The following is a 12,174-nucleotide window of genomic DNA, read 5'->3' as shown; positions in this document are numbered from 1 at the left end:
AAAGTTAGATTAAGAATTATTATTACTCAGCAACATGCTATTTGTCCTTTTAAAAGCTCACTTGTTATTCAGTATTAGACGTGTTGTGAGTCACGGTGGGTAATGTTTTGTTTGCTGTTTATAATGTGTATATGATTTATTTCTTGCACCTTGTCAGTGGTAAACTGCCTCTGCTCCATATTGCAGCTGTGAGGATTGTAGATCTGGATACTGAAGATGCGGGTATTATTACTGGATTAAATTCTGTACAAGGTACTGTAAAAGAATGTCATCCAATTTCAAGCGATCTGGACCTTCAAGCCATAAAGTACCAGCTAACCATGCCCCAGTTGAAGGTAATTATGCAAACTAATCCAGGGTAGAAAGACACAGTTGATCACATTAAACCAGTTTTGTATCTCTAGGTAGTAAATGCTAGAAGACATGGATAGTGTTGGTGCAAGCAAGATACGTAATTCTTCCTTAGACCACTGACAGATCCAAGGAAATTACAATCTTTGTGAGATGACCAGTTTTTTTAATTTTTAGCTCATCCGGTGATACTGTTAAAATTTTCTGTTCTCAGGGTAGAGATGACACTGATAAAGCCACATTTATTGCCAGTCTCTAGTTGCCCTAAGAAGGTAGTAGTGAGAACTTGTAACGATTATTATTCAGCTGAGTGGCTTGCTAGGCCACTTCATGGGCATTAAGAGTCAGTCCAGGTAGGGGTGGCAAGCTCTCAATCCTACCTTTTATCTCAGTCCATATAAAGGCCTTCAGCAGTGTTTCCTGTGCCCTCATGACTGCACCAAATCTTAGTGCCCACCCACAAAACACCCCCAATATTTAAATAAGTCCTGACAGGACATGGGAGCTCTAATCTCTGACCTCGGTGCCTGTTGCAGTCCCCAGTATGGGCCCAGGAAATCAGTTGTAATCCTACTCGGATACATCATTTATGAAATGCAACTGATTAGAATTGAACAACTTGCGCTGGGAATTTGCTCTGGCGTTCTCCTGATTGGCTGCCATTCCTTTGGCAGTAACCCCATCTACGTGGTTTATCCGAGGTTGCCAATCAGGAGATTGAGAAAATCCCCAAGGAAATTCCTAGTGGTGGTTTCTGATGTTTGACTGATTTCCTGCAGTTTTCGTTTGTTAAGGTTTGGGAATTAAGGAGAAGTTACACATATTGCTCAACTTATTTAAGCTGTGAATCAGTGCAGATAGGGCTGGTACATCAGTGGGTTGTTTTCCTTGTTTCATCCTTCTCAGTATTTTTATTTTGCAACTCAAATGGCATGGTTTGTAACTTTAATGATTGATCATTTTATGCTGCAGGATATTATCTTGTCAGAAGCACAAAATAAGTTGAACTCTTTCATGGACACTCTGAAAACGGAACATAGCCCTGAATTAACCAATCTTCCAGCTGCTGAATTTGAGATGGTCATTGATGCCAAACTTCAGTCTGCAGCAATTGCTCTCCAAAGGTTGCAGATAGCATTTAGGTACATATCAGCATTACTGTTATACTGGCAATAATGAAAAAGTATTTTGGGTTTATATGTGAGCCACATGGGCAGATTATTCTGGTGTCCTTACATTTTAACTGCAAGGCATATTTTCTTCTGATTGAACAGGTAAATCTTGCTGTTACGCTAAAATGTGTGAAAAAATATTGAACAGGTAAATCTTGCTGTTATGCTAAGATGTGTGAAAAAATATTGGTGGATAAACAAATTCCTTGTTTTTTTTATTCGTTCATGGGATGTGGGCGTCACTGGCGAGGCCGGCATTTATTGCCCATCCCTGATTGCCCTTGAGAAGGTGGTGGTGAGCCACCTTCTTGAACCGCTGCAATCCGTGTGGTGAAGGTTCTCCCACAGTGCTGTTAGGAAGGGAGTTCCAGGATTTTGACCCAGTGACGATGAAGCAAGGGCGATATATTTCCAAGTCGGGATGGTGTGTGACTTGGAGGGGAATGTGCAGGTGGGTTTGTTCCCATGTGCCTGCTGCTCTTGTCCTTCTAGGTGGTAGAGGTCGTGGGTTTGGGAGATGCTGTCGAAGAAGCCTTGGCGAGTTGCTGCATTGCATCCTGTGGATGGTACACACTGCAGCCACGGTGCGCCGGTGGTGAAGGGAGTGAATGTTTAGGGTGGTGGATGGGGTGCCAATCAAGCGGGCTGCTTTGTCCTGGATGGTGTCAAGCTTCTTGAGTGTTGTTGGAGCTGCACTCATCCAAGCCAGTGGAGAGTATTCCATCACACTCCTGACTTGTGCCTTGTAGATGGTGGAAAGGCTTTGGGGAGTCAGGAGGTGAGTCACTCGCCGCAGAATACCCAGCCTCTGACCTGCTCTTGTAGCCACAGTATTTATGTGGCTGGTCCAGTTAAGTTTCTGGTCAATGGTGACCCCCGGGATGTTGATGGTGGGGGATTCGGCGATGGTAATGCCGTTGAATGTCAAGGGGAGGTGGTTAGACTCTCTCTTGTTGGAGATGGTCATTGCCTGGCACTTGTCTAGCACGAATGTTACTTGCCACTTATGAGCCCAAGCCTGGATGTTGTCCAGGTCTTGCTGCATGCGGGCATGGACTGCTTCATTATCTGAGGGGTTGTGCATGGAACTGAACACAGCAAGCATTCCCATTTCTGACCTGATAATGGAGGGAAAGTCATTGATGAAGATGGTTAAGGCCTTTTTTAAAGCTAATAAGGAGAAACTCCTGTCAAGTTGTTTGTGGTGAAATAAAAATGAAAAATGAGTCCTGAATTCTAGGTGAGTCCTAGAAGCAAGCAGCAAGGTTTTGAAGTTTCACCACAGCAGTGACAGTGGTGAATAATGCAACATTTCATTCCCGTAGTATGAGTACCCCAAATATTAGTTCTCTCATAAGAACATAAGAAATAGGAGCAGGAGTAGGCCATACGGACCCTCGAGCCTGCTCCGCCATAGCTGATCTTCAACCTCAACTCTACTTTCCCGCCCATAGCTGATCTTCAACCTCAACTCCACTTTCCCATCCAATCCCCATATCCCTTGATTCTCCTAGAGTCTAACAATTTATCTATCTCAGCTGACCCCTTATCTTGCAGCTATGCCCCCTAGTTCTAGACTCTCCAGCCAGGGGAAACAATCTCTCAGTCTCTACCCTGTCAAGCCCCCTCAGAACCTTAAATGTTTCAATGAGATCACCTCTCATTCTTCTAAACTCCAGAGAGTCTTGTCCCATTCTACTCAACCTCTCCTCATGGGACAACCCTCTCATCCCAGGAATTAATCTAGTGAACCTTTGTTTCACCACCTCTAAGGCAAGTATACCGTTCTTTAGACCAAAACTGTATGCAGTACTCCAGGTGAGGTCTCACCACAGCCCTGTACAATTGTAGTAAGACTTCCTTACTCTTGTACTCCCTTGCAATAAAGGCCAACGTGCCATTTGCTTTCCTAATTGCTTGCTGTACCTGCATGCTAACTTTTTGTGTTTCTTGTGCCAGGATACCCAAATCTCTCTGAACACCAACATTTAATAGTTTATCACCATTTAAACAATATTCTGTTTTTCTATTCTTCCTACCAAAGTGAATAACCTCACATGTTCCCACATTGTACTCCATCTGCCACCTTCTTGCCCAATCGCTTAATCTGTCTATATCCCTTTGCAGACTTTGATTTTAAAAGGGAAAAACGCGTGGGTTGGGGGCGGGGGGGGGGCATTCAAAATCGCAACCATTTTGGACCCGCCTCCAACCTGCCCACTTCCGGTTTTCACCGAGGTGGGGGTGGGGGGGGGGGAACGAGGGGCAGGCAACCAACCCACTTCCAGGAGAAGGGTTGAGGATTAAAATCTTTCAAAGAAGCTGTGGGCTCCCATTTTTCCAGAGATTCCAATTTCAACCCCTGGGGCCAGGATTCCCGGACCTTTTCCTACACGCCATGTGAAAGAAGGCAAGGAGGCCTGAAACTAACTGGTAAGTGCCTTTCTGGCACAGGTTGTGGGCCCAGAGGAGCAGGAGTGCTTCTCCCAGGCCCAACAAACCTACCTGCAGCGACCCCCCCAATGATTGCTGATACCTCCCCCGATCTCTGACACACCCCCACAACATTCGTGGACCCTGACCTCTGACCCCCCCAACGATTGCAGACCCCCCCCCCACGATCTCCGATCCCACAACGATCGCAGACCCCCCCCCCCCCCCCTGATCTCCGACTCCCCTCCTACCGATCGCGAACCCCGGCGATGACCCCCCGATCCCGACATCCCCCTGTGACTGACCCCCGGTCCCTTCCCCCGTGACTGACCCAGAGTCTTTTCATGTCCGTCAGTGCCAGGATGTTGTCTCATGCCATATCCCTCAGGTTGCTTGTATCCTGTCGAATATATATGGCAGATGCTCATTGAGTTCTTTAGGCTGAACAACCTTCAGAATCCAGTAAGAATTAAGGAACCTGGGCGTGAAGATTGGCGGGAGGGTTGAGGGGGGCCTGTATTTTTAACAGGACCGCATTTAAATATATTTTTTTAGAAGTCTAGTCCCTCTTGGGATCGAGGCAGGGCTGCCTGAGTGCTTGTTTCTTTCCTCCTGCCCACACCTATGTACTCGCATCTGCAATGAGAGGTGAAATTAAATCACTTTGACAGAGACCGTGCTGGTGGCGCTCCTTCCAAAGGAAGATGTGGTGTCGTACAGTAACTGAATGCGTGACCAATTGTCATGCTAAACGGTGCCTCAGAAGAATCCAATCACAGCGTGTCATGCTTTGGGTGGAAGAAGTCAAGAGTCAGCATTGCCTGATTGGCCGAACATGCCGAGATGCCATCCAACCATATCTGCAGGGCCTGGCACACCTACCTGGCAATGACCATGGAGACCTATCTTCTCAAAATCTGAAATAGTAGAGAGGCAGGTGCAGCTTAGGGCTGACACATGCAAGGACAGTAACAGTCAGCAGTGGCCTGAGAGTTGGCCGCACCTTGAAGGTATGCTGCAGTGTTGATCTATGACGATGGTTCTATGGAGTGGCACACAGGGCCACCTTCCTCACAAGCACCTCATGCAACACACCATTGCATTCAGCACCCACCAAACAGGAGGTCGGATGTGGGGGTGCTCAGACACTTACCTGCAGAATCGGGTTCCTTTTCCCTTCATTTTTGCTTGCCACTTTTTAATTGCCTTCAGTCTTGGCAAAGGCTGCTGATGGATTGAGATATCTTTTGAGGCTCTCCAAAACCTCCTGAATTTTTGTCACCCTATTGTGACACTCCTCTTTAATTGTCCTCATTCATTTGAATTTGACTTGCACACAATTTTCTGTTCCCATCACGTGTCCTCCCTGGACCTGTCCGAGTATAAATAATTATGCAAATTAGCTTACACTGGAGAGCTGAGTGCCTTTGAACTTGATATTTCCAGTAGGATTTGCACCAGTCTTTAAGCATTTAGACTTTTGGCCCCTCAGAGCCTCCGAACCCTAGGATCCCTCTCCCCAGTGCTCCTGGATTCCACTCAATGCTGCCGGACAACAGCTCCTGAAATGTTGCCAGATGCTGGTCCCTTCCTGAATGCTGCTGTACTATAGGTCCCCATTTCCCATGTGCTCTTGGGCTATGGAATCCCATTCCCCAGTGACTCCAGATCCTGCCCCTCCCCACCCAAAGCTTCCAGACCTCAGGAGCCCCTCCTCTGTGATCCCTGATCCATGCACCTCTCCCACTTTTACCAGACCCTGGAGTTCCTCCCCAGTGTACCAGACTCTAGGATTACACCTATCCATGCACATCCCAGGAACCTTCTCCCACACCCTAGCCCTATCATCAGTGATGCAAAACTTATCACCCCATTACAGTGCTTCTGCATCCCAGGATCCTCTGACACACCTCTTCCTGTCTCCAGAGTTCCAAGACCCTGGGACCTTCAATTCTACAAGTGCTGCTCTACCCTTACATTCCCCTATTGCTCTTGTTCCAAATGTTTCCAGCACCAGCGACTTCCCTCTTCAGTGCTTCCAGATCCTAGGATATAGCACTCTGTGCCCCTAGACCCTGACACCTGCCCCCATTGCTACCAAACTCTGGCTTCCCACTCAATTCTGAAACACTCTAGAATCCCCCTCAGGGCTCTACATGCCAGCACTCTACCCACTGCTGCTTGTGACTGCCACCATTGGTGCAGACAAACTCTGGTACCTCTGCCCAACACTCCCAGATCCTGGGCACTCCTTCTGTGCCTTCATAACCCAGGACTTCCCTACTACCTCCAGACCTTGTAACCTCCCTCCCCACTGCTGCCAGAGCCTAGGAATCACCCTGTAAATCATCACCCACACTACTTTCCCCCTTCCTCGTGCTACCAAACCGCAGGTTCCCCACCCCCACGCTATTTATTCCATTCTCCAGAACCACCCCAATGTTGCCAAAGCCTAACACCCTCCCATAACAGCTCAAAACCCCACAACCCCATCCTACCACAGTTAACACCCTCATACCTGCCTTCAGCGTGCTGCATACTGCTTATCATCCTGTGTATCCTCAACTTTAGAAAAATTAAGAGATAAAAAACAAATATAGAGGTAAGGGAACATTTAATAATAATAAACAAGCTCACTTATTTCCAAGTTTCATTCTAAGTTGTGTAGAATGTGAAATTTGATCTCCAAAACAATGGTAAAAGTCTTAGAATAACACGTAATATAAACAGAATTTGACTTAATCACTACCATAAGTATGTGGCTTATAGCATACCTGTTTCCTGTAGAATACCCTTCAAAAGCATTTAGACCCCTCGAATAAATTCCAGCCTGTAACTCATTACCAGATATCTCTTATTTTATATATAAACCACCCAAACTCCTTGAATAGATGCCTGTAATGCATTCCCAGGTATCTGTTATTCCATATATAAGCCATCCAAATCCCTCAATTAAATTCTAACCTGTAACTCCCTCCTCGCTATCTGCTATTCTGTATATAAGTTACTCGAATCTCTCTGTTAGATTCCAGCCTGTAGCTCTCTCCCATATACCTTATTATTCTACGTAAACCACCCAAACCCTTGGATTAGATTCCAGCCAGTAACTCACTGATGCAACATATTGTTATAGAATATATATGCTCAATATGGCACATATTAAGTGGGATGTGCAGCATTCTATCCTCTGAAGGATCAATTCCTTTGAGAGCCTCCCCCTCTATTGATTGCATTATTGGCTGTTCATTTGTTGTTAAAGGCTTCTCTGTTCACTTGACTACCACTGCTGTTCTCCCCACATGCCACTGCTGGAGGCAATCTCCTCATCGTGCTCTGTCCCGCTCTATACAATTTTGTTTTATAAACAAAAGAGCAGGGTGATTTGAGCCATGCAGATTTCTCCAGTAGTATATTGTATTTGCCATCACTAAATGTTATTTTAAATTGTGCTACTTTCCTTGCTACAAGTTTAGCAGCTTGTACTGTAAAAAGTAGATTTTCTGAGTCCTTGGTGAGGGACCTTGCATGACATGAGTGGCATCAGAAAATTGTGGGCTGGCTACCCATGGTTTTTCAATGCACACTCACAGTATGAGGTACCTCGCAGCACGTGAGATACTTTGCCACATGCATGGACTCGGAAAATCTACCTTTTAATGTCATCATCCGTATACGTCCCTCATCTTCATGTTAAGACAAGGTGATTTTCTTACCTTAATTAGATGTCCTTTTTCAGCTATAATACTACTTGTGGATCTTGTCCCAGATTCTTATAGTAGACGGTCCTGAGTTTACTCACTCTTTGGTATGTCGCTGTGCTGTTTTTGCCTGGTTTATGGCCACCCAACCCAGCCTTACAACGTCATCACATCTTCAAAATGCTGTCTGATAGGAGCTCTAGGTCCTGCTCAGTGAAACTAACATTTTGTGGGGCCATTTCTCTACAGTTTTATGCACCACAGCTGGTTCAACATTCATCATTTATGCTAGTTTAGTCCCTCATTAAATGCTTGTGAAGTGTGAAAGGAGCATTATTACAGGAATTATAATTGGATGACTTTCTTTCATTCCTGCTATTAAATTCATAGTGCACAAAATCATCAGTAACAAAGCTATATACACTGACGAGGTAAACATGGTCCTGTGTATTGTCCTGATAACACCAGAACTGAGAGGTTATAGTTATCAGGAAAGACTGAGCAGGCTATTTTCTCTAGAAAAGGGAAGGCAGAGAGGTGTCCTGATAGAGGTCTTTTAAAAGTATGGAGGGGTTTGCTAGGGCAGACATAGAGAAAATATTTCCGTTGGTGGGGAAATCCAAAACTAGGGGTCATAAATATAAGATAGTCACTAATAAATCCACTGCGGAATTCAGGAGAAATTTCTTTACTCAGCGAATGGTGAGAATGTGGAACTTGCTACCACGTGGAGTAGTTGAGGCACATAGCATAGATGCATTTAAGGGGAAGCTAGATAAACACATGAGGGAGAAAGGAATAGTAGGATATGCTGATAGGGTTAGATGAAGTAACGTTGGAGGAGGCTTGTGTGGAGCATAGACACTGGCATAGACCAATTGGGCCGATTTGCCCCGTTTCCGTGCAGTCCATTCTATATAATGTAATTCTATGTATTTCCAGGCAAGCTATCTTCTTAAACACCTCTCCTCTGTTCCCTCCACCCTCACCTGCGTCTACAAGTGTGAGTAGCTCATGGACTTCTTTGGCACTATGATTGAGACCATCCATTCAGCTGCCTCAATGGCTTCCCTCTCTTCCCCTAGCCCACCAAGCCAAACTTCCCTTATGGTTCCCCTGCTGCCCTAGCCCTGAATTTGCATCTTTCTCTAGTTTCTCTCCTATCTCCCCTCATGCCCTCTCTGAGCTCATCTTGTCCATGAGACCCACCTCCTGCTCCCTCGACATTATTCCCACCAAACTGCTGTCCACTTAGCTTCCCTTCCTGGTCCCCATTTTAGCTGATAGTGTTAATGGTTCCCTCTCCTCAGGTACTGTCCCTCACTGCTTCAAATCTGCCGTCATCACCCCTTCCTCAAAAAACCCAACCTTGTCCCCTCTGTCCTTGAAAACTACAGCCCCATCTCCAACCTCCGTTTCCTCTCCAAAGTCCTTGAATATGTTATCGCCTCCCAAATCCATGCCCAGCTTTCCCAGAACTCCATTTTTGAACCCCTCCAATCAGGTTTCACTCCTGCCACAGAACTGAAATGGCTCTTATCAAATTCACGAATGACATCCTATGTGACAATGACTGTGGTAAACTATCCCTCCTCATCCTTCTCGACCTGTCTGCAGCCTTTGACGTGGTTAACCACACCATCCTCCCCCAACGCCTCTCCTCCGTCGTCCAGCTGAGTAGGACTGCGCTCGCCTGGTTCTATTCTTATCTATCCAGTCGTAGCCAGAGAATCAACTGCAATGGCTTCTCTTCCCGCTCCCGCACCGTTACCTCTGGAATCCTCCAATGATCTATCTTTGGCTTCCTCCTATTTCTCATCTACATGCTGTTCCTCAACGATATCATCTGAAAGGAAAACACGTTGGGTTCCACATGTGCGCTGATGAGACCTAGCTCTACCTCACCACCTCCTCCCTCGACCCCTCCGCTGCCTTTGATTTGTCAAGTTGCTTGTGCGACATCCAGCATTGGATGAGCAGAAATTTCCTCCAATTAAATATTGAGACGACAGCCATTGTCTTTGATCCCAGCTACCGACTCCATACCACTCCCTGGCCACTGTCTGAGGCGGAACCAGACCATTCACAACCATGGTGTTCTATTTGACCCTGAACTGAGCTAGCAACCCCACATCCTTTTCATCACCAAAATCACCTACTTCCACCTCCGTAACATTGCCCGTCTCCGCCCCTGCTGCTAAAACCCTCAGCAATGACGTTGTTACGTATAGACTCTACTATTCCATTGCTCTCCTGGTCAGCCTCCCACCTTGCGCCCTCCGTAAATTTGAGCTCATCCAAAACTCTGCCGCCTGTATCCTAACTCGCACCAGGTCCCATTCACCCATCGCCCTTGTGCTCACTGACCTACGTTGGCTCCCAATCCGGCAATGCCTCAATTTTAAAATTCTCATCCTTGTTTACAAATCCCTCCATGGCCTCGCTCCTCCCTATCTCTGTAACCTCTTCCAGCCCTACAACCACCTTCTCAAGGGCAATTAGGGATGGGCAATAAATGCTGGCCTTGCCAGCGACACCCACATCCCATGAACGAATAAAAAGAAACCCTCCGAGATCTCTGCGCCGCCCCAATTGTGGCCTCTTGCTCATCCCGATCTCAATTGCTCCACCATTGGTGGCCGTGCCTTCAGCTGCCTAGGCCCTAAGCTCTGGAATTCCCTCCCTAAACCTCTCCACCTCTCTCTCCTTTAAGACACTCCTTAAAACCTACCTCACCTGACCTAATATCTCCTTATGTGGCTTGGTGTCAAATTTTATTTGATAATCGCTCCTGTGAAGCGGCTTGGGACGTTTTATTACTTTAAAGGCGCTATATAAATCCATATTGTTGCTGTTGTTGTTGTTGATGTTTAAATATCTTGAACAATTGCTAACTTATTTCATCTTGTCCTTGCTCTTACTGAACTTCTATTTGGTATTATAGGTGATGATTTCTGAGTATAAACAAATCGTTTCAATAAAACTTATAAATAATGGTGTTAAAATTCCTGCCTTCACGGATTTTAACTAGATGATGACCAAAAGGATGGAATTCCACTTTTGACTTGCGCTTACTTTTTTGCTAAAATTAGGAAAGGATTTTAGCCCAATGTGTCTTGTAAAAAAAGGATTAAATTATTTTTCTGCACAAACTACAGAGCCGATTTTAACCCTGCCCACCCAGCAGAAACCGGGCGAAAAATAGTTAAAATGGCCGGTATGACTCCAACCCCCCCTCCCCCCCACCAATCCTGCTGCCTGTTGCAATTTAAACTTGCTCTTTTGAGCAGGCGAGCAGGACACCCGCCGGAAGACTGTAGTTTCCCTGTCAGGCCAACTTGACAGCAAGCAGATCCGAGGTCAGAAAAGGCACAGAAAAATGAGTTAATTCATCTTTTTGTTTGCTTGTGGGACATGAGGAGCAAAAGTGCTTGACCTGGCCCCACAAGGAGACCTTGGGCCTCCCCTGCCCTGGGCTCCCCTCCTTCTCCCCCGCAGGCGAGGCCCTCCCGACTCCCCTCCCCTCCCAACCACTTATCAGAGTGCCAGGGACCGTTACTTCGGGTCCTCCACAACACCCACCTCCCACCCGAAATCCCACTCCCACCCACCATCCAGCTGGTGCTTCCCGCCGGGTTCGGGCAGTAGACTGATGGGGCACTGCCGACGAGACTCAGGAGTTATCATCGGGGCTGGTTTTCAGTCTGCACAACTCCCGCCGAGAGTTAAATTCGAGGCTTATATTATAGTGAGTTCAAGCTACAGTAAGTAAGTGTTAATTGAACCAGCTAACAAAGAAAATGAGATTCATTAAATTTACTATGTTAGTAATGGTAATAAATTTATTTATGTATGTACTCTAGGCCAAATCAAGCGACATAACCAATTCTTACTGCAAAATAATAGAAATATACAGGTTCAGTGTGTAAAATGTAGAAGGTATTTCCACTCTGGATGTTTAGATATCTCAAAAAATTATTAACTCTCCTCATTTTGTCCATGCTTTCATAGAGCTTATATTTGACATTATGAGTAATAATGTCTGAGTAGAAACAAAATGTTACAATAAACTAGGTCTCACATGCTGTTTCAGGCCATTTATGATTGTTTTCTATTCTTTACAGTGCTGCCATTGCTTTATCTACAGTTCAACTCTTACAAAGAACCAGTATCTTTGTGAAACGCAAGCAAAACCGCGCAACTGTTCCATCAGCACTCCGAAGTGCTTTGAAAAAGAGCACTGTAAGTGAGTCAGCAATTCATGGGAGCTTTGTGCTTCAATCCATTTTCAAAGAAAATGCCATAGTCTGCTGGAAATATTGAGGCATCCATTTTTTTTGCTTACACCCCTGTAAAGCAGGTTGGGATATTTTTCTACATTAAAGGCACTTTAGTTTGTTGCAATTTGTTGTTGTGATACCCTGTTCGGAACTGATCTGTTTTACGCAAATGGGACTAAGCATGAACTTATGAGGCTCAACAATTAATCGCATGAGTTTTAAATACAACAACATTCTCAC

At 45.7% G+C, this 12,174-nt stretch overlaps 1 protein-coding gene across 5 annotated transcripts in view; it reads left to right on the top strand.

The window, feature by feature from the left end:
- The window catches only part of cfap54 (cilia and flagella associated protein 54), a 443,819-nt gene that overhangs the window by 315,899 nt on the left and 115,746 nt on the right, over nucleotides 1–12,174 (top strand). For all 5 annotated transcript variants that reach the window (XM_068004603.1, XM_068004606.1, XM_068004607.1 and 2 more), the window contains 3 exons: nucleotides 187–335; nucleotides 1,324–1,493; nucleotides 11,779–11,896. In XM_068004603.1, coding sequence (XP_067860704.1) covers nucleotides 187–335; nucleotides 1,324–1,493; nucleotides 11,779–11,896 — 437 coding nt within the window. The remainder of the gene's footprint in view (nucleotides 1–186; nucleotides 336–1,323; nucleotides 1,494–11,778; nucleotides 11,897–12,174) is intronic.

Source organism: Heptranchias perlo, chromosome 24 (genome assembly GCF_035084215.1).
Source record: "Heptranchias perlo isolate sHepPer1 chromosome 24, sHepPer1.hap1, whole genome shotgun sequence".
NCBI classification, from domain to species: domain Eukaryota; kingdom Metazoa; phylum Chordata; class Chondrichthyes; order Hexanchiformes; family Hexanchidae; genus Heptranchias; species Heptranchias perlo.
Note: the sequence above shows the minus strand (reverse complement) of the source record. Positions and strands in the feature narration are given on the sequence as shown.